Source organism: Hylobates moloch, unplaced genomic scaffold (assembly GCF_009828535.3).
Source record: "Hylobates moloch isolate HMO894 unplaced genomic scaffold, HMol_V3 SCAFFOLD_11, whole genome shotgun sequence".
NCBI lineage: Eukaryota > Metazoa > Chordata > Mammalia > Primates > Hylobatidae > Hylobates > Hylobates moloch.
The window spans coordinates 98,019,964-98,047,892 of NW_026652286.1; the positions used below are offsets into that span (position 1 = coordinate 98,019,964).

The 27,929-nt window shown below is 50.1% G+C and overlaps 1 protein-coding gene across 11 annotated transcripts in view; it reads left to right on the forward strand.

Annotated features, from left to right (window-relative positions):
• PKNOX2 (PBX/knotted 1 homeobox 2) overlaps positions 1-27,929 on the forward strand; it is a 321,964-nt gene that overhangs the window by 239,389 nt on the left and 54,646 nt on the right. For all 11 annotated transcript variants that reach the window (XM_058424449.1, XM_058424454.1, XM_058424447.1 and 8 more), the window contains 2 exons: positions 180-288; positions 16,741-16,880. In XM_058424449.1, coding sequence (XP_058280432.1) covers positions 202-288; positions 16,741-16,880 — 227 coding nt within the window. In that variant the 5' untranslated portion in view covers positions 180-201. The remainder of the gene's footprint in view (positions 1-179; positions 289-16,740; positions 16,881-27,929) is intronic.

A 27,929-nucleotide genomic window follows, 5' to 3' on the forward strand; every position in this document is an offset into this window, starting at 1 on the left:
CAAGCCCCTCCCCACCCAGGCCTCTTCCTTAGCTCTCATTTGTTGCCCTGAAGGGCGTGCAACCCTTGCTGCATCCAGCCGGCCCAGGTGGCCCAGCGGGGGACACAGGGGCTGCTGGGTGCCCAGGGCGGGCCTGCTCAGCGGTGTTAACGGTGCGGCCCCCTTTCTCCTGCCCACAGGTCCTCCATGTGAATCAATCCCATGATGCAACATGCCTCCCCAGCCCCCGCTCTGACGATGATGGCCACGCAGAATGTCCCGCCCCCACCCTACCAGGACAGCCCACAGGTGAGTGCGCAGGGGCCGCTGCCTCCCACCACGGGGGAGGGAGTGTGGTGGCCTTAGAGCCCCAGCTGCAGGCTGGGATATTCCAGGGGCCGACGGGCTGGGCCAGGCCTCCTGCAATCATGTCCTGGCGGCACTCCGGGCTCCTTCCCGTCAGCCTGGGGAGCGAGAGCCCTGCAAACAGACCCCGAGGGGAGTCACCAGGTTCAGACCCCAGGACCTAGGACTGGAAGCTAGATTAGTGGTCACAGTCCTGTCCCCCACCCCATCCATCAGACAGCAGACAAGCACAGCCAAGCCCCTTTGTCGTGACTGGGGCAAAATCCGCAGTTGGGGAGACCCAGGTACCAGATGTGAGCGGAACTGCCCTCTGAGTGTTTGAGAAACTTCACACTCAGCAGCTTCTGAGTGCCAGGCCCCCCATTCTCGGGTCACTTGGGCCCTTTTGTCCTCCTCTGCTTGCCTATCGGAAGAATCTCTGTTCTCTTCAGAACTCTTCTGGGCTTCTACTTTTAAAAAGCCAAGATTCTTTCTGTACACCCCACAACCCCTTCCTTCTGGTCCCCAGCTTCCATCCCTCAGCTCAGACACAGCCACCCCCCAAGATCTTCTGCGCTCCCCACCCCGATTGCCACTCCTGCAACAGGCCCCTCCTCAGCAGTGCCTTCCTGCTGTCTTCATGCTGTCTGCCCTTCTCCTCCTGGAAGCCTGCCCAGCTTGTGGGGGCTGCCCTCCTACATCCTTTAGACCAGCCGCTTTTCCTTTTTGCTTCCCCCAGGTGTTCCTCTGGTCCACCCTTGGTTCTTTGGAAACTTTGAGTTTTGTGTCTGTGCTTTCACAGAAGCCTTCATTCTCTGACCCTTCCCTTCACACTCTCCTGTCAATATGAATTCGATAATTATTTATTGGGCACCTGTGATGTGAAATGCACCCAGCTAGAAGGTCCATCCACACATTCGCCCATGTGCAGCAGGTGCCCGCTGGGTGCTGTGGGCAGGCTACCATCTGCACTCCTCCAGCAGTCACTCTCTGCCCTCCCCTGCCATCCCTCACTCATTGGCATTTTCAAACACTGTGGTTCTCGTGGGCCACACAGAAGATCTGTGCAGCATGAAAGGGGTCTTAAGATGCAGATGCTGGGCTTTTGCTCGCTATGACCCTGATGCCCCCAGCCTAGTGGGAGCATATAGTGGCTGCTTTATACATCACTGTCATCCTCCGGGAGATTACCGGATGCCGTGGGGCCTCTTTCTAGAATACCCAGCATATGGAACACCTTTGACTTCCCTGCCCTGGAAGGTCCGAAAGCCCTGGTCCTTCACCGATCTCTGAGCACGTGTCTACGGCCCCGCTCCCACATACCAAATCGTATTACTTCCCCAGCTCTCCCAGCCTAACCCCATCCTCAGCGAGCCCTCTGCTCATGCCAGTAGCTTCCATGAATAAGCCACAGGGTTGAACTTGGCCTTTACAGGGCTCTTGTATTTGAAAGCTTCCAGGCATCCAACACTATGTCAAGTCCCTTCCCTCTGTAGTTTCAGCTCCAGAGACAAAGTTCAGAAGGAGCCCTCAACTGATGGGAACCTTTTGCCTCCCAAGAAAGAAGTGAGAGAAGGAGAAGCTAGGGGCCAGAAGAGGGGCAAGATCATCCTTCTTCGATAGCAGCAGACCCATTCCCTCTCCGCTCAGCCAGCACACATCGATGCCCACATATCGATTAAGTGGTGGGAACATGGGCCCCACTTGTTTTGTGACTGGATTCCCTCTCCAGTCAGAATGGGGAACAGAGATGGAGACCCTTCCTGTATTTAGCAGGTGGTAGCTGCCAAAGCCCACACCTCCATACCCAAGACTCAAGGATAGACCAGGGCAGGGCTGAGAGGTCAGAGAACACTGTGTTGGCATGACTGATGGCGGCTGCTTCCCTCTCACCCACCCCTCCCTGTTTTGACTGCCTGGGGAGCTGAGAGAAGTTTTGGTTTGGCAGGGATTAGCAGGAGAGCTGCAGCAAGGGCCTGTGTTGAATGCTGATCCAGAAGCCTAATTTAATGATCAGCATACAGCTGGATTAATAAATCCCAGCTGCCAAGGGACAGATGGAGGTGGGCTGCAGCCCTAAGGTGCTCAGCCCCCCCAGAAGTCACCACTGAGCTGCTCCAGCCTTTGTGAGGAAGAAGGGTTCCACTTCCATATCTGAGGTCTCAGACAGAAGCCAGATACAGGGACTGCCCGAAGGCTCTCCTCTCTGAGGATCCGCCAGAATGTCACCATTTAAAATCTTCACATTTAGAGCAAAGGAATAATTTGCCCTGGGGAAGCTGCCATCTATTTATAACCCTGGTAATCCATGAGTGAAATGTCTGATGAGAAGCATCAGTGTCCATGGTGAACTGACCAGGTCAAGGTGTCAGGGTCTTTATGGCCTTGACGAAGCCACTGGGCTATGCCCAAATTGCCATTGGCCTTCCCCAAGCTGAGCTGTTTCCCAAGGAAACTGAGCAGGATGCGGGGCTAAGGGAGAGGAGCTAGGGCAGGGGTGAAGTGGGAGGGATTGGGGAGCTGGGGGATGCCCCCAGAACAAAGGCTTCTGACTCTGGGGGAAAGGCTGTTCTCTCCAGAGAGTGCTGGTATTTGAGGGCCTTCTGCCCACTCTTTTGGGCTTCTAGGAGGGGCTCCCTTGTAGGAACAGCTCTTCCATGCATGCCTGGCTTCTGGCACTTTCTGCAAACTTGCATTGGACCCCTGACTTCTTCCCTTTATCTTTTCGAGATATGGACCCCAGCTTCCTAGGGGGAGACTGCTGCATTTCCCTTCAGAATGCTCATATCCCCAAGAACCAGCTGCTCTCTGAGACTCCACATCTTCAGGGAAGCAGGGCCTGATGGGAACATGGGTCAGGCACATCAAGGAATCCTGTCCAAAACAGAGCTCTCAAGAAACAAGGCCCACTCCCTCCTCATTCCTTTAGGTCTAATCTCATTACTTTTGGACCACGTATGACTTGTTTCCTCACAACCTGGGCAGCTGAGCACACCTCTCCATCACCTCTTCAGAAACCCAGTTTCTTCCACAGGCAACAAATGGACAGTCTCTGATATGAAGTCTCCCAAATGAAAAAGGAAGCGAGACACAGAGCCCGTCCTCTGAGACCCATGCGATCGTTTTAATAATGTTCCCATTGTGCTAAGGGCTAGCAATACCGAGCATAATCTATTCAAATGCACAGGAGAATCTCACTTTGGAAAATTAGGAATCTGCATTAAAAAATTCCCAAGCCCCGGACCTTCTTTATAATAAATTAGAATTTTTTTTCAAGGCAAGTTCTTAACTTGGCAATTTCATTTTTGAAGTTTGGGGAATAAAGTTATTAAAAATGAGGGAGGCATTTTTTTCTTCCCATTTTAGTAGAGAAGCATTCACTGTTTTGGCCTCGTGCTATTTGGGCACAAGCCAAGTGATACGATGGCTGAGCGGCTTCTAGCCCCTCAGTTCTGTTGCAGTCCATCCTGGAGAAACTTTGTGATTGCTTGTAAGGCCGCCACTCTCTGTCGATTATACACTGAAGGATGACTATATGTTTAGAAAGTGCAAAAGCGGGCTGGGCACGGTGGCTCATGCCTGTAATACGAGCACTTTGGGAGGCTGAGGTGGGCAGATTGCCTGAGGTCAGGAGTTCGAGACCAGCTTGGCCAACACAGTGAAACTCTGTCTCTACTAAAAATACAAAAAGTAGACATGGTGGCACATGCCTGTAGTCCCAGCTACTTGGGAGGCTGAGGCAAGAGAATGGCTTGAACCCGGGAGGCGGAGTTTGCAGTGAGCCAAGATTGCGCCACTGCACTCCGGCCTGGGCGACAGAGTGAGACTCTATTAAAAAAAAAAAAGAAAGAAAGAAAGAAAGAAGAAAGAAAGAAAGAAAGAAAGAAAGAAAGAAAGAAAGAAAGAAAGAAAGCAAAAGCAACAACCCAGTGGAACCCTCCCTGTGACCTACTTCCTCTTTCTGGTGGCTTCCTGCTAAATTCTGCCAGAGTAGCAGCGCCCTCTACTGTCTTAACTACAGGACCCCAATTCCAGCATGCTGTAACTGGGTCCTTGATGCAGACCCTCACTTTATGCCCTCAAGAGGTAGGGGTAAGTCATTGGGTAGTGGAATTCTACAATGATTGCCTAATGACCACACTGTCTCTAGAGAGACCTGGATGTGAACTAGGTGTGTGATCCTCAGTTCAGTGTGCTGTGTTGATTCCAACATCACCCCGCTTCTGTTCTGTATCTCTGCCATAGTGGGCCTGGCTGTCAGCTGGACTTTCACAGCCCCCTCCTCCCACTGCCCCAGCATCCCCACTGACCCTTCCATTTGCTACTATTTCTCTCCTCTCCTGCCTTGCTTAGAATCCCAGCAAGTGTCACTCCAGCCTCCCTCCCAGAATTTTCTTGGGAACACACAACCACCCTGTCACTCCTTCTAGGCAAATACCTCTCATTCGTATACTCTCAGAAATGTCACTCGAGACCTTCCTGTAACACCCATATGCAACATCACCCACCAAGCGAAGTTCTCACTTCTATAGCTCCATCAGCCACTCCAGGGAGCCATCCGGGTTCACTAGCAAAGGCAACCACTTCACTCCCCTCACCTTCCCACACAAAACACACTCTCACTATCAGCACCCCCCCCCCCGACAACTTTTCCTCAGACACAGACACATACCTACCATTCCACAAATATCTTTGCCCTTGGCTTATTAGCAAGACAAATATTGTATCTGGTCTATTTGAGTATGTATTCAATTTTTAGTATGCTTCAGTCTGCGTGTCCCTGGCATGTCAGCTGCATGAGCATTGGACTAGAAAGCAGAAATCCTGGTAGATCCTAGTCTGACCCACTGGGCACAGCCCCTGTCAATGTGGAACTAAACTCAATGGATAGTTTAGGAATAAACTGATGGGTAGGTAGCTAGGAGCTTACGTAGCATGACTTGATGATTGGTGGCATTGAAAGGGTTTGAGAAGTTCACTAAGGATGCAGCCTCATTTTTGAACAGAGAGAGAAAAGACAGGCAATTAGAACTCATAGTTGAGGTCTAGTTTGTGAGGCTCACTTCGGAAGGAAGTCAAGTGTTTGCTTGAGGCCCCTTTGCAAAGGCTGCATCCCCCCCATTCCCCTCACCCCAATCCTCCAGCATCCCTCAGAGTGGGGAGAACGGTGTCTGGGACTCCAGGACATGGCACTCAGAGATCTGGGGTCAAGACAACATTGTCTCACTTACCCTGCAAGGGGAAGGCTAAGGCTGGGCCAGCCACACTGAGGAAGCCAGACCTGTCTCTCTGGGCACCTTCTTTCCCTCCCTGTCCTCACACCATCCCCACTCCAGGTGGGGCCAGGGGAGGCAGATATCCTGGGGAAGCTGGATGGGCTTTGATCAGTCATTAGGATCCCCATGCTGGTTTAATTAACTGGAGGCAAAAGGGGGTGGCTGGGGCCCCTGGCTGTGAATGGCCTCCATCCAGGCCATGCAGCTGTGACAGGCAGAAGTGGGTTCAGATGTTTTCACACTCGCTTGACATTCCTCTCATCTCTTTAAGGGCTGGAGCCCCCTGCCTTGCAGGGCCCGCTGCTCAGCTGCCTGTGAAACACATTTGCTTTGCAGCAATAGAGTTAATTCAGCAGCTTTGAAAGTTCCCCTAAGCCTTTTCTGTGATGGTGATTGATGGCTCCCTCTGCCCCTGGGGGCAACACCCCAGGGACCATATGAGGACCCACTTTCCCTTGCTTCGACTCACCAAAACAGACTCTTCTCTTTCTTTTTTCTTTTCTGCTGGGCCTTTCTTCTCTTCGTGTGCAGTGACCTCTCTCTCTGCCTGCTCGGGCCACCCATGTCTTTAAGCTGGACATATCCCTGAGCTCCAACTCACTCAAGACCTGGACTCTTCATTGTGTAAGAGGCAAAAACAGCCTCCAGGTCCAACCGTGGGGCCTTTATGCCCATGTAGGAGATGGTGGGCTGTCAGCATGGCTTTAAAGCTTGGGAAGAAACACTCTACTGGCCTGGTCTAGGTATTTTATTTGATGAACTTACTATATTCTGATATTTACCAAAAACAGAGATTTTATTGTCTACTCCCTTGTCCCCAAGCCCTAAACAGCTACAAAAATAGTTAATGGCCCTGGGATACAAAGCCTAAAATAAATCAGGGGACAGGTGATCCAAGTCAGCAGCGGGTCTGGGGAGGACCTTACATGCTCCACCTCCCTTTCCTGCGCCGTCGGTCTTAGTTGGTCTTCGGAAAGCTTTGGTGTCTGTGCGGCCTGGCAGGAGGCAGGTAGGTGAGTTAGGGCCCCAGGATGCTTGCTGTTCTTGAAGTCTGTGGTCTGAAGAGGAAGATGGAATGACTCAACCTCATAGAAATTCAGGAATCAGGACTTGTAATAAGAATTTGTATAATTTATCAGCTCCACTGCTGAAGAATTATACAAATTTAGGCAAGTAATTTCAGAGCTGTTTCTTTCATTCACTCATCCATTCGATAAACATCGAGTGTGTCCTGTGGGCCATGCGGACATTGTGCTGTGTACTGGGGTGCAAAATCAACGGAGTTCCTGTCCTCTTGGAGCTTAGAGTCCATGTGGGGCATTAGTTTCTGCATTCGTAAAATGAGAATAACTCTGCATTCCCTGCCTCATGAGGCTGTTGAGAGTGTGGGAACAAAAAGTACAGTGGTGTTCCTCAGCCCCTTTTCACCCGCACCCCAACTTCATTCTTCACTCGATCACCTGCACATCTCCAGCAGCCCAGATGGGATTGAACCTTAATTACTTTTTATTAGGAACATAATAGGCATGTCAAATAGGTTTTACCAGCTATGAACACCCCCTTACACACACGCACACACAGAGATGTACACACACTGGGATTCTGGCGTGCCCTCTGAAGGACCTATTGGAAATCACTGGTTTGGGACTATTACAAAAGGGAAGGATCTTCCAGAGGGAAGCGATGGGATGGGCAGGGGGCCATCAGTTCCCAGGAAAATGCACAAAGCTGGGAAGTGGAGTCCACAGCTTTCCTCTTCTTAGCCTCCTGTCAGTGACAGCCTAGGAAATGCAGTTAGGGGCAGTGAATGTTCCATGAGTCACATTGTGTGAACCACCGCTTACAAACCCTTTTAAAATTAATTAACTAACTGAAACCCCCATTGTACACCACAGAGTAACTCTTCTGTGGCCGGTTCTATCCACTTGGCCTGGGATCAGAATGGAGGTGACCGAGGCCCACTCTTCCGAGAGCCTCTTTGAGCTACGTTGGGCTGTCTGGCTCTGATGCCGGCCCTTCCTCTCCCTGGGCTAACTGGGTTGGGATATATTTTGAGGGGCCTTCTTTGGCCTCTCCCAGGCTTTGGGATCCCTGAGGCCTTTAACACATCACTCAGTCATTGCCTCCTTCGGGTCATCCTTCAGTCATTTAACACGTGGGAGTGCACCGTGGGCAGGCATGGGAGCTGGGAGACCAGCACGCTCATGAGACAGGCAAAGGGCCTGGTGTTGCCGGTGTTGGGGTCCGTTCAGATGAGGCAGGAGTCCAGTCTTCTGGGACCTGGGGAGGGAGGAGAAGCAGGAAAGGCTTCTTGGAAGAGTTGAAGCTGCAGCTGGGTGGGAGGCAGGCTGTGGGGGACATAAGGACAGTCCTTGCTGAGGCAGCTGTGGGAGCAGAGGCAGGAAGGTGGACACCGTCGGGTGCGCTCAGGCAACCAAGGGTAGGTGTGAGGCAATAGGGTAAGGGGAGGAGGGCTGTGCAGGTGACAAGGCTGCGGATCCGTGGGCAGCCTTCAGTAGCTTTGAAAGTTCCCCTAAGCTTTTTCTGTGACTGTAAGTGAAGGGTCCCTCTGCTTATACTCCAGGGACCATATGGGGACCCACCTTCCCTTGCTTTGACTCATCAAAACGGACTCTTCTCTTTCTTTTTTGTTTTCTGCTGGGCCTTTCTTCTCTTTGTGCACAGTGACCTCTCTCCCTGCCTGCTTGAGCCACCCATGTCTTTAAGCTGGACATATCCCCGTACTCCAACTCGCCTGAGTAGGCCCAAGTCTGGAGCGCCCTGGACTCTGTGCCCCACAACATTGTTCATGTCCCCTGTTGCCTCCTACCTGTTAAGGCCAAACTTGATGTTTACCAAGTGACTTCAACCCCTGACCTCTTCCCGGGTCCTTGGCTTCTCTCCTGGTTACCAGGAAATTGATCCCATACCCAGCTTGCCCTGAACTGGAGGGAGTGCCAGCCCTGCCGGGCCTGCCTGAAGCCTCAGTGGCCCCTTGAGGGCTAGGCCTGGGCAGCCCCAGGGGGCCAGAACACAAGGTTTTGGCAGCCTAAAGGGGCCCTCCTGGGGCTGGCTGGCACCCACTCTGCCATGTCAGGTCGAGGGCTTGGAAGGAGGGGATGTCCTCTTAGAAGGAGTGTCTGTGCTTTTTTTATATTTTTAGTAGAGATGGAGTTTCTCCGTGTTGGTCAGGCTGGTCTGGAATTCCTGACCTCGGGTGATGTGCCCGCCTCGGCCTCCCAATGTCCTGGGATTACAGGCGTGAGCCACCGTGCCCGGTGTAATCCCAGCTATTCGGGAGGCTGAAGCAGGAGAATCGTTTGAATCCAGAAAGCGGAGGTTGTGGTGAGCCGAGATGGTGCCACTGCACTCCAGCCTAGGCAACAAGAGCGAAACTCCATCTTAAAAAGAAAAAAGAAAAAGGAAAAAAAGGAGTGTCTGTGCTGAGAAGGTGAAGGTTTGGGTGTTCAGCGTTTTCACAAAGAGGCCCTGTGGGAGGTGTGTGGGGGTTTAATAGTCATAACAAGCAAGACTGTATGCAGAGGAGGTGGGGTGGGGGGCATAGGAGGTGTGGGGGCACTGGGGCCGGATCTGGACAGGGGGTGGGATTTGGATTTGATTCAGAGGAGAAATCTAGCAAAAGGAAGCGTTACAATTGCTTAGAAACCAAGGTTTGTGGGGCATCTGCTGCTTGCAATGCACCCTCACATATGGTCTCACAGTAGCCCTGGGAAGAGATATTAATAGCTCCATTTTTACCTGATGGGGAAACTGAGGCTCAGAGGAACTGAGTCCTTGCCTTGGGCATGCCACTCAATTCCAAGCTGGTAACGCATAATGTAACCTTCTGTGACACCAGGGGCCCCTTGTTCCTGCACTTGAACTCACACTTGCCTACCTCCCAGGGAGCTTATGCAGAATGGGTTCCTTCAGCAGGGGTGGCACCCATACTGGTAGGACCCCCAGGGCAGCCCACATGAGAGAAACAACAGCAGCCAGCTCTCAGGGTGTGGGCTGTAGGGTGTGTGGATTATATTAACAATAACCGCCATATGCTGAATAGCGACTGAGTGCCAGCTACTTTGCATATAATTGTCTCATTTAATTCTGAACACCCTGTACCTTGAGTGTAATTATTCCCATTTTATAGATGAGGACCCTGGTTGAAAAAGGTTGAGTAACTTGCCCAAATCACACAGGCACAGAGAGCCAAATACAAAGTAGAGATTCATCCCAGCACATCATGCTCTATCCCATTGTCTCCAGCCCTGGGCTGGATACCCAATTCCCCCCAGTCAGTTATGTGGTCAGGAACTGCAGACTTCTCTTTTGTGGCCTGAGGATTCAGGATCAAGGAGGCAAATCTGCAGCTAAAATGGTAGCATTCAATTGGACCTGCCCACTCCATACCAGTCATTCCTGATTCAACAGATATTTCAGATACTCTCTCTACCAGACACTGAGGCTATGACAGTAAACAGAACAGCCCTGGTCCTGTCCTCAAGGATCCTACAGTCTAGTGAGGGAGGGAGGCGAGTGAGCAGACAAGTCGCAGCAGCATGCTGAGGACCACGCAGGCCTGGGGCAGAGGAGCCTGACCTGGTTCTGGATGCTCTGCCATCATCCACTGGAGGAGACAGCCATCCCCATCATGGCGGTGGGAGGTAGGGAGCACCTCGCCTATTTTTCAGATGAGGAACCTGAAACCCCAGAAAGTAGAGTTCCATCTTTAAGGCTGTAAGTGGTAAGAGTGGGATTCAAAACTAGTTCTATCTGAAACCCAAGCTTCTGCTCTCCCTAACGCCAACCATCTTCTTTTTTTTTATTTTATTTTTATTTTTTGACTTTATTTATTCTATTATACTTTAAGTTCTAGGGCACATGTGCACAATGTGCAGGTTTGTTACATATGTATACATGTGCCGTGTTGGTGTGCTGCACCCATTAACTCATCATTTACATTAGGTATGTCTCCTAATGCTATCCCTCCCCCTTCCCCCACCCCATCTTCTATGGGTGCTGGAAAGACCTTGGTGTCAGCCCCACTTCTAAACCATCTGCTCCCACCTCCCATGAGCAAGAGAGGAAGTCTGAAGGGAAGTTGGCAGGAGGCAGCAGCTGAATGCAACTCAGGCCTCCGGGCTCCAGAAGGCCTGAAGCCCCTGCAGGCAGGTTTCCTCTGGGCTCTCGGCCTCCAGGCTCCTCGTAGCCTCGGAGGGAAGTTGACCCAGCAGTGAGCCACCTTCGATTAATAAACCAGCTGTGCCTTCCTACTTGGGTTCCACGTGGGAGAACTGTGTCTGGCACGATCATTGTTGGGAGAATGATTTGAACTCGTAGGGGAGAGGTTTGTTGAGGGAGAGGGACAAACTGGGACCAGCAGTGAGGATGGGGTGGACTAGATAGAGACTTAGAACACGTGCAGAGGGGGAGTGGAGTTTCATTCTAATTTGAGCCCCCCTACACCTCCTGCCTCCTTTTTCACAGAGAAGGAAATGTCTTCCCATTCTCCTCTTCGAGGAAAAGTAATTAAATGCTCCAATTCATGTAGTGTGATTAGTCAGAAGACCCTCTGTGGGCTTCTGTTTTCTCATCTGTGAAATGGAGATGATGATAACCTACTGCACAGGATTATTGTGAAACATGAAAGCCCACATGGCTTCTTTCTTTTTCTTTTTTTGTTTTTTAGAGACAGGGTCTCGCTCTGTCTCCCAGGCTGGAGCACAGTGGTACGACCATAGTTCACTGCAGCCTCGACTTTCTGGACTCAAGCAATCCTCCTACCTCAGCCTCTAGAGTAGCTGAGACTACAGGCACATACCACCGCATCCAGCCAATTTATTTTACTTTTTGCAGAGATGAGTTCTTGTTTTGTTGTCCAGGCTTGTCTTGAACTCCTGGCTTCAAGCAATCCTCCCACTTCAGCCTCCCAGAGCACTGAGATTATAGGCGTAAGCCTCTGCACCCAGCCCAGAAATATTTCATTAGCTTATTAGAACAAAACATGTCACTCTTCCCCTACAATTGGAAAAAGATGGTGCTTAACAGAAAAGAAGCATCTGTGGGGGCTTTGGGTGTCAGTGAGGGCAAGTAAGATGCTTCCTAGCACCCCTTAAAACACACCAGGGAGCATCTCCTACTCATTTTCATGAGTAGAAGGCCAGACTGCCAGCGTGGCTGGATCTCTCAGCCCCACCCAGATTTTACAAACCTGCATATACATCTGACAACCCCCGACTCTTCCCATTCCTTTTTAGAATGGGAAAAGAAGGAACCTTCAAACCAAGAATCTGGGCAGGGTTTCCTTAGCTGCAAGCTTAAGGCAGAACTGGTTCTGGCTAGATGGCAGAAAGAAGTCCAGTGGTTATAGCATCTACAGGAGGGAAGTGCATGGAGGTGATGGCCCCAGGGTCTTATGCCCCAAGAAAGAACTCTAGGCCAAGAGAGGACATGGGAAGAGCAGAACCAGCTTCAGCCTCCCAAAGCACTGGGATTACAGGTGTGAACCACTGCACCCACCCCAGAAATATTTTATTAGCACGTGTGTAGGTGCTGGCACAGTGTCACATCTCATAGGGGCCTCCCCAGGGAATGCTGCCTCCTGCCCCATCAGTAGCCATTGTCTGGTTCTCTTGATTAATCTGCACAACCTGCAGAGTGAGTACTATCTCCTGCATTTTACAGATTAGGAAACCAAAGAGATCAGGAAACTTGTCCCAAAACACATAGCTAGTAATTGGCAGAGGAGCATCAAACCCAGGGCCGGATCCTCTACTCTTTCCGTTCTCTGAGGCTTTTCTGATCTCCCAGGCAGTTCTCAGGACATTGTTCAACCTTGCCTCTCCTCTGTGCCTTAGCTTCCCCTGGTTGAAAAGGGACAGTCCTCCATGCCTACGCTGATGGCCTACCTGTCCCTGTCCCTAGCGGGCTGCCAAGGCAGGGTCTCCAGAGTGCTGTGAGGGCTCCTTGGAGAAAAGCTCCAAATCTGGAGTGGCAAGTTCTGAGACCAGCTGTGAATGCACCAAGTGGCCTCCTGGAGTGGGTAAGACGAGTTTCTTCCCATGCCAGACCAAAAAGAATGGAAGAAAGCTACTTGGGGAAAAACTGAAATTAGAGGTGTGCTAGTAAATATTTAACAACTTAACTCTCTGGGAGTGGGGGTGTGGAGGGCAGGGGCAAGCCCTGATTTGCAGCATTTGCTAATTTCCATGGTGTAAATGCTCCCACCATGGCCAATTTCAAGCTCTCAATGTGATGTCAGCCAATTTGCAAAATTTCTGAAAATTTAACAATTGGCTTTCACAGGCCAGAACAAGGCAGTTTCAGCCCACTGCTTAATAGCCACACCCTGCCCCTGGTCAACACCTGAGCCTACTTTAGGCTGTGCTGCCCAGTAACTTCCCCCAAAAAAACTGACTTCAAGTTATCCCCATCCTCCTGGCCCCCAAGCCCTGTGGACAGCTGCAGGTCCTCTCCCTTTGAGCTCCAGTTCTTGGGAAGTGGATGTCTCTGGCAAGAAAAAGAAACCTATTTGGGGATAAACACTCATTCTCCAAACCTGCAGGAAATGCAGAGTTTGCTGACTTGGCCCCCATGAGCTATATAAATTTGAGTCATCGTCCTCCTCAGACCAGCTCTGCTGTCTTCTTTCCATACTTCCGCCAGTCACAGCCTCTCAGCTGGAGCCTCTTGGGACACTGGCAAGTGACCGCTTTTGATTTACATTTTATTCTGAGCTTCCCTCCAGGGCCTTCCCCCGACACCTTTCCCCGAAGTCCTGCCTAGGAGGGGGACTTCATGCTCCTTCATCCCTCTTCATCCCAGGAGCTCAGCTAACAGAAGCCGCTTGTGGATTCCTTCAAGGACACAAGGAAACTCACTCCTAGTGGGCAGAGCAGAGCACACTGCTCCCCCTACATGTCACCCTCAGACGAGCTGTGCAGATGTAGCTATGCCTTGCTTTATGGCAGAAGTACATTCCGGAAATCTCGTGTTTAATAATAACAACCTCTCCTCCCTCTGTGAAGCGCTCTAGAGTTTCCAAAGCACTTTTACATACTACACATCATCAAATCCGAGCCTCACACCAGCGCTGTGTGGTGGGTGGTGATTATTAAAACACTCTCATGGTGTCTGAGCCTGTCAGAGTTGGAGAGGCTTCAGATATCATGTAACCCAGCCACCCAGCTGAAGCTCCCATCTTTTCCGCAGTGGCCCAGCTGGTCAGTCCAACTCTACTTGGCCTCTGCAGTGGCAGGAAATTCACCTGGAAAGGGAGGCAGCCCATTCCAGCCTTAAAGAGTTGGGGGATTGAAAAGGTATTATTTAGGTTGTCTCCTTGTTATAGATCAAATGCATTGCTTGTAGTTTGGCCCTTCGAGTCATACAGAACTGATATAATCAAATCTCATTCGGATATTCAAAGGGGGCTCTCATGTTTCCCCTTCTCCCCTACCCCCTAAATCTTGCCTAAATATCCCACGTTCCTTCAAATATTCCTCATACAACGAAGTACCGAACCCCTTTACCATCCTGGCCAACTCTGCTTTGAATGTGCTTTCATGTACTTGTTTAATCAGAGTAGTGCAAGACCAGAAGTTTCTGCTTGCTGTGAGCAATGCCTCTGTTAATGCATCCTCAGCTAGGATTAGTTTAGGTTGGATTTTTTTTTGACAGACACTTTTGATATATTGAGCCAGCTGTCAACTAAAACACGGCTACTAAGCCATGTCTCTCCTTCCCTGCACTTCAATATTGATTTTTCTTGGCCCAAATGTTAGAAGTGTTAAATTTTAACTTATTAGATGAAGAGTAATCTTATCAGATTTAGCCCCTTGCCAAAATCTGTAAAGATCTTTTGGATCCCAGTTTCACAGCATTCATAAATTTGTTGAGCATTTTTTTTAGACGTTCTCTAAATCACTGATTAAAGTGCTGAATAAGAGGATAAGGAGGAAGTATGTGACACTCGTTTGGAAACCTGCCCCAAACTGACATTTATCCTTTAATTGTCATCCCTTGGGTGTAGTTTTCTAATCCATGCAATTGTCCACCAGGCTGCGTCTCTCCACATTTTCTGCCAGGCTGTCATGGGAAACACCTTGCTGAGGTCACTTACACCATGTTTTCCTGATATGCAAGCTTAATGATCATGTCACATCCACGAACTGAGCTTTCTGATAGCAGTCTCTCATCTTTGTGACCCCAGTGCCCAGCACAGTGCCTGGTACATGGCAGGCACTCAAGAAATATCTGAAGAAATGATCAGTTGCATTAGTGAATGAAGGAATGAATCTGGCCCAGATAAGTGTGAAGATTACTGAGTTTTAGTTTTTTTCAGAATTCACTTTATTTCTCTATTTTGAAAATTGGAACAGCATTTGCTTCTACTTTCTTTCTTACAGCACCTCCTTTATACTCATGAATTCCAAAAGGTCACCAATTTGCTTACTGATGAGAAAATAGGAGCTTAGGAAAGTTAAAGAATTTGCCCAAGGTCAAAGGCTAATAGGGGAAGACGGTAGGACTCAAGCAATTGTCTTCTGGCTTCCAGGCACCATGATGCTATGTCTAGCCTCTTACCCACTGAGATTGGAAAGGCTCCCCCAGATCAGCCAACAGTGGCAAGGGTATTTCTGCCTAATAAACGATGCAATCTAGGAAAGCAGGTACATTTCTTTTATAGTCTCAACCTCATTCACCACCCATCATTCATCTATTCATTGATTCAACAAATATTTATTGAACACCTACTAGTGCCAGGCTATTCTGGGCCCTAGGAACACAACTTTTACGATCACTCCATAGGCTTGCGTTTCAGCTGGCAGTGAAGAGAAAATCAATAAGCACATAAATATAGAATATGATCATGGTAAGGGCTATGAAGAAAAATAAAGCAAAAGGCAGAGGGGCTGTGTGGTACTCCAAAGAGGTGGCATCTGAGCGGAGATCTAAATGAAGAGAAGATCTAAATGAAGACATGCAAATGTCTTGGGGATATATGCACCAGCAATGCTTGTATTCACGGAAGTATAATACTTTTTCTTCCAGAAAGCAGGGACCTAGATTCATATGATGAACTTTGCAACTATAAAATATCTGATTCTTTCAAGGCATGTTCATTCGTTTATTCACTCACTCATTTTCTCCACAAGTATTTTTATTAAGCATCAAACCTTTTTACTAAGTATGTGCTAGTTGGAAGCTGGCGATGAAGGAGTGACCAAGGCCTCAGAGGAGAAGACAGATAAGTACATGAAGCCCAACACCACATGTGGGGAGAGCTACCATCGTGCTATGGACAGGGCGATGTAAGAGAACAGTTGAGGCTTATCATCATTCACACTTTTAGAGATTTCTTTGACTGAAGGAAATAAAAAAGCATGAAACTCCATAATGATGGTTTAAAAAAAATTTAAACCATTGAACCATTTCTTTAAACAAAACCTTAGATAGAAAATCTAATAGATAATATTAAAAGGAGTTGCTCTGGTTGGTACAAAATTGCCAGCCTCGGGACACCTTCAAAAACATGTCACAGATTATGAAAACCCCTGCCCTAAATATTTGTTATGGCCAAGAACAAGAATCTGTTCATTGCCCACTAAAGCCTGCTTATCTTGAAGTGGCCAGGTAAACCAAACTTGGAGAGCCATTCAGTCATCAGTCAGAACCACTGGGACGATTGCCTGTGGCTTGCATTAAAGGGAATAAATAAACCTGTGTCCAAACAACAGCTGATTCAGCTCCTGTTTTCCTGCTTTTCAAAGTCATCAAATCAACTGTATGATGGTCCAAATGACTCATAAGCACAATTTAAAGGGTTCATCCTATTGTTTTTTCTACTTCTGGGCAAGGGTTACCATATTTGCACTGAGTCATCTCTTTTCAGAGTGTGCTGGGCGTCTCCTGGTTTTGGATGGCCTGAAATTGTTTTCTAGAACATGCTCATTTGAAGAAAGCCTGCTTTTCTTCCCACTGTAGCACACGTATGAATGGATGCTCATTGTGTGCTCACAGTTCTCTTGGCCACGTGCTCTCCTCCGGGCACAGCACAGGCCAAGGCAGACCTCACACTACAGCCTGGAGACCAGCACTCTGGCCATGCTAACCCACCACCTCCCCTTTCTTCTCTCTGCAGATGACGGCAACCGCCCAGCCACCCTCCAAGGCCCAGGCTGTCCACATCTCTGCCCCCTCAGCTGCTGCCAGCACACCTGTACCCAGTGCCCCCATCGACCCCCAGGCCCAGCTGGAGGCTGACAAGCGAGCTGTGTACAGGTAGGAGACACTTCAGCTGTGTCTACAGCCCTCAACCAGCTTCAGGTCCAGCTCACCTGTGAGGGATGAGACTGCAGGCCAAAGGGTGGGCTCGACAGAGATGACGGCCAATAGCTATTCTCCCTCGGCCTCCTTCTCTCTCTAGTCAATCCAGAAACCCCTCAGCTGGCCACAGTGACTCTAGCTTTCTGGAAATGTCTAGGGAGGGATATGGAGGCCTAGGCAGCATCTTCCAAGAGCAGCACTTCCTATCTCAACCAGGGAGATGACCCCAGTGGGTATCAGAAACCCTCCGTTCAGCCAAACAGGCAGCTGCCTGAGGACCCTCTCCTCGCCCTGTGCCCTGTTGTTGCTTTCCCTCCATCAAGTCCGCCAGAGCACTGGACCTCTGACCGCACCCTCTAGGACTTGGCAGTCCACAAACTTTAGGAGGCATGAAAATCACAGGGAGAGCTTGTTAAAACACGTGGTTCTGGGCTCTGTCCTCAAAGATGACAAATCAGTAAATCAAGCTATAGGAAGAGGGATATGCATTTTTTAAAGCATTCCAGGTGAATCTGATGCAGCTGGTTATTGGACCACACTTGGATTCATGGTAGTCTTTGTTTTTAAACAATAGGTATTGCGTGTGACTGTAGGTTCTGGCACTTTTCCCCAAGAAGCGGAGTTTGCTGAGGGCAGGCAGCTTGTTTTGTCTTGTTCTGCATCTGCCCCATGCATCCAGGGCTGAGTCTTGAATGTTGCAGAGGGTGGGATGGGGCTCAGGGAAATGCCTGTCTCCTTGATGAACTCCCATTCTTGTACGTAGTTGGGGAGGAAGATGCTGTCATCTGAGAACAGGCCTGAATGAGGCTCCTACAGGGACTTTAGTTATCATTAACAACTAAGAAGAGGTGCCCAAGTCTGCACTCAGTATTGAGGCTGGACCCTTTCTCACATTCCCTTGTGGGAGCTTATATGTTCACATGCGTCAGCAAGTGTGGCTCGCCTCTGGCTGGGCACACACTGCAGCAGGTGCGAATGCCAGTAACACGTGGAATGATTCACCCAAGACTAATGAATAGGAAGATTGATTTCTTTCTGAATCCTCCCCCACCACCCCAATGACAGTGCCTTTATGGTAATGGTGGTAATTAGGGCTGTTATTCTCATTCTCATCGGCATTATTTTTAGTTCCTCAGATAAGCCGAATGCCTCTAATACCAACTGTTGGGAGTCCAGAGCAGTGGCCTCTGACCAGGGATCCTGGCACTGGGGGCCTCCCAGGCCCAGCAGAGGGACAAAACACAGCACCTGTGCCCCGCCCTGTGAAACACACAGGCCAGGCCCAGCTGCCTGCTGGTGGAGAGCTCTGGCTTGGGCCCCAAAGAACTCCAGGACCTGGTCACAGTACCTGTCAGGGAGACTCTAAGAAAGGTCAAGCTAGCCACCCCAGTGTGGGATGGGCCTCCTTCCCTCCGCCCTTCCCTCTTTACAGTTTCTTATTGAATCCTTACTATTCCTATGTGAGGGCTGTGCTAGACTCCAGCGGAAGGAGGGTCAATGTATAGGCTCTTCCCTCCATCTCTGCAGGCACCGATAGATGTACAAACAAGAAACCAGAGCTACATGGTCAGAGCAACAGGGAAGGCTTCACAGAGGAGGCAATATTTGAGTTTGGTCCTAAAGGTTGAGTAAAAGACCCCACTAGGTGGAGAAATGGGGTAGGAGAGGACCTTCCAGGACCAGCCAGTGGCCAGAGAAGCTGGGAATGGGGAGATGAGACTGCACAGACACCTGTAATTAACCTGGGCAAGGTGCAGTGGGCTTATGCTTTTGTGGGGAGCATAAGGAGGGAAGGGAGTAATGTGGCCTCTGAAAACTGCCCGACAGCCGGATGACATATGCTTGTCATACTCTATTTGGAGCATTGCTACTCAAAGTGTGGCCTGTGGACTGGCAGCATCATATCACCTGGGAGCAGATGAGAAATGCAGGCTCTTAAGGCTCACTCAGGCCTAAGGACTCACAATCTGCATTTTCACAAGATCCGGGGGGATTCCTATGCATACTGAAGACTCACCGTGCAGCTGCTCAGACCCCTGGGTCAGGGGCCTGTAGTGAGCATAGATCATGGTCTAGAAAGACCCTCAGATGAGTGGTGTAACGAACAGTTTTTGGAAACCTAGGTTTGAGTCCCACCTCCACTGTGTCCTAGCTTCTCTGAGCTTTCGTGTCCCGATGGAACCTAAGCAGCAGACTTGATAAGAATCAATGAGACGGCCCACGGAGGCACCTGGCCCCGCATCTGGCACCAAACAGAGGGTTTACTCGGTCCCACCAATGGGAACCATGGGTTCCAAAGCCCTTCTCACAACCCAGGCTCGTACCCTACCCAGGCCAACCTGCAGGAGAGGTGGGTCACCGCCCCCATGGGAGCCACCACATGGATGTCACTTGAAGAATGGCCTAGACCTTTCTGCAATTAACACTTCTTCCTACTCCACTTCCCTCCTGGGCTTTATCTTCTCCCACCGGGCTGACCACCTGAAACCCTTGGTGTTTGCCCAAAGTATGTCTGCAGCTATCTGACCTGGAAGAGGGAATCCCAGGCAAATGCGGCTGCCCCAGCACCTCAGGACACCGAGCTGACAGCAGCACCATGCTGGCTTCCCATCTCTCCAGTCCTGCTGCTGCCTCCTGGCCTGGCAGCCCCAGGGTTGTCTCCTACAACCACACCTCACCCATTAGTACCAGCAGCCCTCTCTGCAGCCATTGCCCAGGGATGACCGAGGAGGGAGCTCAGCCTCCTGTAGGGTCGGGTAATTTTAATTAGATTTGCCTGCCTGGGGCAGCGTGGCTGCTCCAAAGCACATCAGGGAGTCAGCATTTCATGTCAATAAATGTAACCAGACCCTTTCCATTCAGATGAGTGCCCCACACCGGCTTTTGGGAGCCCCCATCATGGCCCCTGCTAGAACCACAGATGAAGGAAGGGTGTGTGTGTGACCCCTCCCTGCCTAGGATCCTGCTGGGTGGCAGAGGGGCAGTGTGACAAAGGGGAGGGAGCCTGCCAGTGCCCGGGAGGTTTTATTTGTGTATGAGGATGTGTTAATGAAATGTACTGGTTCCCTTCTGATGTGGAAACTGTGGGGTGGGGGGCGGAGGGCAGCGTCTGTCTTTAATTGGATCATACCAGTGCATCATCTGGACTAATCAGCAAAGCAACCAGGGGCTCCGGCTCAGATTAATGATTTGAGTCTAATCCGAGCAGATCCCATGATTGGATGCACATCGAGGGTAATTGTGTTTGTGGCCCAGGAGCAGCACTGAGAGGGGGTCCAAAGAGGGGAGGCCGGTGGAGTGAGGGACCACAGGTTTGGACCCAGCTCAGTTCTCTCCTCCCCCAGCTCCCACCTCAACCCTGGGGTTTTCTCCCAAAGAAGTTCAAGCTTAGCTTGAACCACAACACCCACCCACCCATGCTGGTGATGGGTGCGATGTTAAGGGCTGCCTAAATCGAGGGATTAGGTTGCCAGCGGCGTGCAGAGGCAGGGCCAAGAGGGTGAGGTTAATCCAGCTTTCCCTCCCCCTCCTCCCCTCCAGTCTCCTGCGTTCCCCTTTGAAGTGAGTGGGTTCCCATGGAAACCATGGTGTCCTGAGGAATGGAAGAGGGGCAGGAGCTAGGCCTGGCCAGGTGCTGGTGGGGGAGGAGGTTGGCTTTGCGAAGACTGCTCTGCTAGGGTGTTGGCTCGCTTCCCTAAGGCTGAAAACCTCTCTGAGAACCAGGGACTCGGAGGTGCTAAAGTTGTTGCCCATTATTGATAAGGAAAAGCTGGGCTGGAGGCATGAGCAGTGAGAAGACAGTGAGGGCAGTGGTGCTTTGCCTTTCCATTAAGAACCCAGAGAGCGGAGCTGTGGGTCAGGGATAGAGGGTGAGGTAGCTTGCGGACCCTGCCTGTCTCCTTTGCAGCATTACTCACAATTGAATTAACTGTGTTAGCATTTGTGTCAACTTTATTTCTGCTTCCCCCGCTATACTGTGAACTCCAGAGGACAGGGTCTGTGTCTGTCTTGCTCATTGCTTTATCCCCAGCACCTTACATGATACCTTAGAGTCAGCAGCTTAGACGAAGTAGCTACTGCATCAAAGCTTGTTGGATGGCTTCATTAAATAGGTTAGGGAGCACCCCATAAATATACCATAGTTCTAGGTTGATGTGCTGGCAAATGTCTCTCGAGGTGGGGAAGGGGAGCAGCTCCGATTTGTAGCATTTGCTGATCCCCGTAATGTAAATACTCATACCGTGGCCCATCCCAAACCGCCCACCTGATACCACCGAGCAGTAGGGAAGACATGAGCAGGGCAGGCTCTTGCTGGCCTCAAAGCCCAAACACCTAGGGAGCCAGGTTCCAGGTGCACAGTCTCTAGATTTACACGTGTAAGCCCATCTTACAGGCCAGTTCTTTAGAATGGTGTTACTGATACTTTTAGCTGCAATCCTACATTCTTGGTCCTCACTGTCCTATCTGGTCCACTCTTGGGTTCTAAATTTGAAATGTTCTCTCTTAATCAATGAACTCTTGGAACAGCACCTGGTATGGATAGGTGTTTTATAAGTGTCTGCAGTGATGATTTTCCACCTGAATGCCAAAGCAGTCTGTCTCTTTCCATCTGCTTCAGCAGAGCCCCACCTTCACTCCAAACTTCTCCATCTTTTCCAAGTGGCTTCCAAGCCTTTCCTGGTCTATCAGCGAATGATCTCCTTCCTCGCAGCTCCAGAAACCCTGCCTCAAACCATTCTTCTGCCTCCTCTTTAGTTTCTTAGCTCTGAGAATCTTGCACTTTCCACACCATGTGTCTAGTTCGTTCTGTCAGTCTCATCTCCCACACATCACAAGCTCAGAACTTCTACCCACATGGGACCACCAGAGAGCTCATGCTCAAGTCCAGCTCTAGTTCAATAAAAGCAATGTGAGCCCGGTTTATAACGCACTTGTTTCTGTCTCATGCAGACTGGATGGCAGAATCCACACTTGTGTGGGGGAGGAACAGAGCAGGACAGTAGGCAGTATTCAGATCACTCCCTTGAGACTATCCTAAAGGTCACAGAAGTTTCCGGCATGATCCTGACAGCCCTATAGCTAGAGGTGCAAATGCAGCCATGGCCCCGTGTTGGGCAGTAGGAAATAGAATCATGCTCTAGACTTGGTGAGAACTAGCTTTGTCACCATGGGCTAGCTCATCTCTCTGGGCTCTGTTTTCTCAACTGTCAAAAAGAAAAATGATAATAGCTAGAATACAATAAGATAATAAATGGCCTACAGATCAGTGTTTGGTAGACTGGGGTATTTTAAACAGAGGAGCCAGCATATGTTGCTTTGGCCCATTCAGGATGTGAAGTCTGGTACATTCGCGGGGGGCAGGATCAGGGTTACGAGCACAGCCTGGTTCACACTCTGGCTCCATCACTGGACACTAAAACTTTCTGTGCCTCAGTTTCCTCATCTGTAAAATGGGGCTAAAAATAGTACCATCTCCTCATCTAGATTGTCATGAGGTTTAAATGAGATAACGCTGGTAATGTGTTTGGTAAAGAACCTGGCAGGTGGTCCACATTCTGTGGGTGTCAGCCGCTGTTGGATGTATTGATGTCAGGCAGGAGCTTGTGAGCCAGGAGGTAAATGCTGAGAGGCAGCACAGCAAGAGGCAGGGCTGCCAAAGGTTTCCAGTCAAGTGGTCTTCACTCTACAATTCAATTAATTATTAACTGAGCTCCAGCATGGGTAAGGCATTGTGGTAAATCCGGAAAGGGGTCCTGTGCAGGGACAGAGGGAAAGATAGGCGTAGAAAGTAGCTGTGACATAAACTTGGCACCCAGCGTGGGCTCAAAAAATATTTGTGGATTTGACCACAGAGCTTCAGGCCTGCAGTGTAGCGTGGGAGAGTTGCACTGCTTTTCCCAAGGGAGGTGAGCCCCGAGAGAATGACAGCCACACTACCAATCCTGGGGCTGGGCTGATGGATGGGGTGGGAGGAATCTCTCCAGGTTTGAGGCTACACAGATAGGCTGGGTCATGTGTGACTGTCGTCTGTAGCAGCTGCCTGGTCAGGACCCTGGGAACTGGCATTTCCTAATGAAGTGTCTTTGAGAGAACTCTTCCACCCTGTGACCAAAGAGTGTCCTGGCTCCAGTGAAGTTGACCCTGGGGCTTAACCCTCTGCCTTCCCTGGCATTGGGCTTGGTCATTCCTGGAATGTGCTGGGTGAGGTGGCCTGAGAATGGTGTGGGAGACATGCAGCCATTCCAAGCAGAGAAGTTAGGACCGGATGCTTTGTGCCAGGGCCTCTGGACTACTAGGTGCTGTGGGCAGATGTTCCAGGCTGTGTCCTTGGCTGGGCTTTGTGGGATGGGGGTTCTAGCAGATAGTCCCTGCTTTTTGAAGCCGCTGGGTTCACTGGCACCTGAGGTAACATCTCAGCTGCTGACTATAGTCAGGGGGGTGATCCTGCTGGAGCCATAATCTGAAAAGTGAAACCATGCTCAGATTTCCTCTGTACCAGGCAAAGCCCATTCCCTGCCCTTTCTACGGCATCGTAAGGCCTCCCGTGCCAAGCCCAGCCTTACAACTGCTGCTGACAGGCCCAGAGGCTGCAGCTGTCTTGCTCAGGGAGCAGGTGTGCTCAGGAGTGTGGGTCCTGCTGCTCCCGCGGCTCACTGGCCTGGTCTAGGTAGAGCTCCATTATCCAGGGTCCCCACCAAGACAAGAGATCCAGGAGTCCTGACATCTGATGAATTTATCCTCACAAGGTTATATTAGGATTCAGTGAGATAACCAATGCTAACAGCTGGCAGTGCTTGGCACACAGAAGGCTCTTGGTGAATGGTAGCTACATTCATGAAGAAGGACTACACTGGGTCTGTCCCCCTTACAAGAAGGAAGACAACCAGCAATTGGGCCTCCTGCTAGTGCAAATGACGTGGGGTGCGGTGGGGTGGGAGGAAAACAGAAAGCTGGGGCCATGAAGGTTCATATGGCCAGTGGCTTCTCACCGGGCCTGAGCTAAGCCAGCTTGCCCATCTTTTAACCATAGTGCCACTTTCTGCTTTTCCCGGGCACTGATCCATTTCATGGTTGAGTGGAAAGAACCTGAACTGAAAATTTAGTTTGCATTCTGACTCCACCATCAGGCAAATCATTTAACTTCTTTAGATAAGCTTTCCTACCCCACAGGGTAGGCATCAACCGAGGAAAGGAGAGATCTGCAGAACTGTTAAGGCCTCTCCAAACACACACAAGTATTATTACAACAGGAGGTTCTTTCGGAAACTCACCGGATAAAGCAGAGATTCTCTCATACAGCAACAGTCTCATGGCTCCCAGGGTAATCCTGGAAGCTCAGTTCTTGGACCCCAGGATGTGTATGACTCAAGAATCGTAGAGAAAAGGGGGAAGGCAGATGAAGTGAGTCCAGTCACTGCTCACAAGTAGTACATGGGAGAGAGGGGAGAGCACACGATTTGGAGTTTGAATACCTGGATTTTAAATCTCAACTCAGTTACTGCATAGCCTGATGCAATCATTTAACCACACAGCACATCCGTTTGCTAATGACTGAAATGGAAATGAGAAGCCCGTTGGGGTACCAAAATGTAATAAGTACATATAAGAGCACTTTACAAAGTGCCACCAAGTGTGTGTGGGTGCGTGTTTAGTCCTTGACTGTGACCAAGACAACATGGTTAGGGCTCACCTCCTCACAGCATCTCTTCCCCTTGAAGTTCTTTCTCTAGGGGGACTGGCTGAATTTCTGGTGAGTTGGATGGAATCTCTGACCGCCTTTCACAGCTGCCTAATTTCAGGAAAGACACTTGTCTTTTCTCTTTTGTTTATAACTTTTATTTTAGGTTCGGGGTGCAGGTGCAGGTTTGTTATATAGGTAAACTCGTGTCACGGGGGCTGTTGCACTTCTCTTTTCACTGCCAGAGTCACCTCGCCTTGTTCTGAAGGGGCTGGACGTGACATCCCCACCAGGTCTCATGTATCAGGCTCTTTGTATTTTTGCCCTCGCAGAGCAGTTTTAACTTTCACTGTGTTGAGATTTCACATAGATGTGTTTAATGTGCCGGGAGGAGTGTGTGCATGCATGTGTCTGAAGGGAGGAGGGCTGAGCAGGCTTCAACCTGCCCTGGGCCCCACACTTGCTGGGAATGGACCTGTCCACCCACCTGGGGGAGGAGAGCTGGGCTGGAGCCCAGGAGCCCTGACAGATGCAGCTCCAATTTAGCAACTCAAAGAAGTCCTCTCCAAGGCAACCCAGGCGAACACACCGCCCACTGGGCAGGACTAAAAATACACCCGCATGGTTTCAACGTCACACCTGAAGTAAAAATACATCCAACCAGGGGCCGCTGGCTCGCTCCCACCCCCCTCTGTTCTCTCCATCTGGTGCCTTCAAAGGGAGGAGAAGCAGAGGGCTGGACAAGCACCTTCCTCCCTTCTCCCTCCCCTCCCTCTAAGACCTCACCACCCTCTCCGCAGGCAGCCCCCAGCAGAGCCCCAAAGAAGGCAGGTCCTTTCGTAGCAACTGTGGCTAGAAGCTGCCAGATGGCAAAATCTGTTCCAAGTCCCCCTAGTATGGATGGATTCTGAGCCTGAAAGAACTTGAGGATTGTATCTCAGAACCTTCATTCCAATAGTCATTGCTTACTCCACTCATTCATTCACTCATTCCCATTCACTGATTCGTCAAAATGTATTGATCCTCTGCTGTGTGCCATACACTGTGCCTAACCCTTGGGAGTTCAGAGAGAGAGAAAATGTGGTCAACAACTGGAGGAGCCCACCATGCCGTGAGGAAGACAGACCTGTGCCCATCGACTGTGCTTAGTAGAGTTTAAGAAGTGTCATAAAATAAATAAAAATAAATTTATATTGGCAGTCCCTTTTTGGTTAAAAGAAAATGAGGTTCGAAGTTCTGATAAATTGTAAGATGTCTCTCCCCCTCCTCTTTCTGGGCCTCTATTTGAATTGGCATGTGGGTTTGTTTTCCCAGCCAAATGAGTCAGTGGAGATGGGAATATAAATTTATTGGAGTGGATGGTGTCAATGTTGCCCTGAATTTAAAAAGTGCCCACGCACCATTCCAGGGAAATGGAGCAGGCATTAATTGATAGTTTACTAAGTGCCAGACACTCTCCATGTTTCTTCATTTAATTCGTACAGGAACCTGCATGGGAGGTGTTATCCTTGATGAAAGAGGACACTGAGGCTCCAAAAATTCAGTAACTTACCCAAAGTGTAGCTTATTTCAGACCACCCAGCTTCCCATCCTAAATTGTGAGTGAGGTCAAGGAAAGAACCCCTAGCATTTGCTGTGAGGGCTCAGAGGAGGCAATGGTTTCTCTTGCAGGAGAGACCCATGAGGGGAGCCTGCACAGAAGGCATGTTGGCCTGGATGCTGAGGTCGTTGGAGGGGACATGAAGAGACACAGGAGCAGGGAATTCAGGTGGAAGGAGCAGCGGGAAGAAAGTCATGGGCACACGAAAGCAAAGGGCAAAGATGGGCATAGGAAGGCACAGAAGTTTGCTTTCCACAGGCTGCTGAAGGAGAGTAGTGACCATTCCAGGGACCAGAGTGTGTCTGCCCTCTCCTTCCAGCCACCACCTTTCTCTGCTGAGTCCGTCTACAGGGGTGTCCAATCTTTTGGCTTCCTTGAGCCACATTGGAAGAAGAATTGTCTTGAGCCACACATAAAATATACTAATACTAACAATAGCTGATGAGCAAAAACAAACAAACAAAACAACAAAACAACAACAACAACAAAAAAGCAAAAGAAAAAATCTCATAATGTTTTAAGAAAGTTCACGAATTTGCATTGGGCCACATTTAAAGCCGTTCTAGGCTCCATGCCACCCATGGGCCATGGGCTGAACAAGCTTGGTCTAGGAGAGATACTGAAAAGAGGCTGAGGCCACATGATGAAGAGCCTGGAGCGCCCATCTGCGAGCACTGGCTTCATTTCACCGGCATCCAGGAGAAAATTTACTGCACTCTCCTGAAAGGGCACTTGTTGTGGGCCTTCTGCAGTGAACAGATGCCCCAGGAAGGGGTTAGGGGTCTGTTTGGGAAAGTGGTTTCTAGGATATTCTCTGGTTCTGAGATCCCAGTGGTCTCTGGCCTGGGCACTAAGAAATAAAGGCTCAAAACGCCAGTCCTCAGGCAGAGTTTCTGGAAAGGCGAGCTTTTGGCAACTTGACAGCCACTGTGTGTCGGTAGGGCGTAGGTTGGTAGCCGGAACGCCACCGATCCCTGCGTGCCCCACCTCACCCCACCCCACCAGCCAACAGCCTTGCGTCCTCTGAGCAGTGGGACCCTGGCCAGGCCTCTGGTCCTGCTGGCCCAAGCCTGAAGATGTCCACCAAAAAATCTTGTTCTCCCATGCATTCCACCTCTGGATCATCCATCCTTGGCCCAACGGGAAGAGACAGAGGCTCTGTCTCCCCTGTCCTCATTGGAAGAAGCAGTGGGGGTTCAGGGATGGGGTGGCCACTGACCCTGGGCTTCCCTCTTCCCACCTCCAAGAGGGTGAGAATGGCTGTAAGGAAGGTGCAGAGGGAGCCGGGGGGCTCCAAGGTCAGTCACAGGAAAGGAGGTGGATGGCCCAGGCAGGCAGCCACACACTTGGCTGGACCCATAATTGAGGTCTGCAGTCCTGGCCAAGGTCACAAGGGAAGGGACAGCTGAGAGGCTTAGAAGGGACAGAGTGGCATGACTGTGAATCACAAAGTTTATCACCCAGAAAGAGAACTCAGCATTCACGTCTCCCCTTGCCGGTGACCACCCTCGCCCCCGCTCATGGCTGGTGCGGTTTCTATCTGCATATCCGCTCTCTGGCTCCCTTGTGTTTTGCGTCTTTGCCTCTCTGAAGCTCTGTATTTTTGCATTCTTTCTATCTTCTTTTCTGTCTCTGCTTCTGTTTCCACTCCTCCCCTAAGAAGGAAGAAATGTTTTATTTTTTTAAAAAACCCAGGTGGTCCAAAAAGAAAGAAAGAGAAATGAAA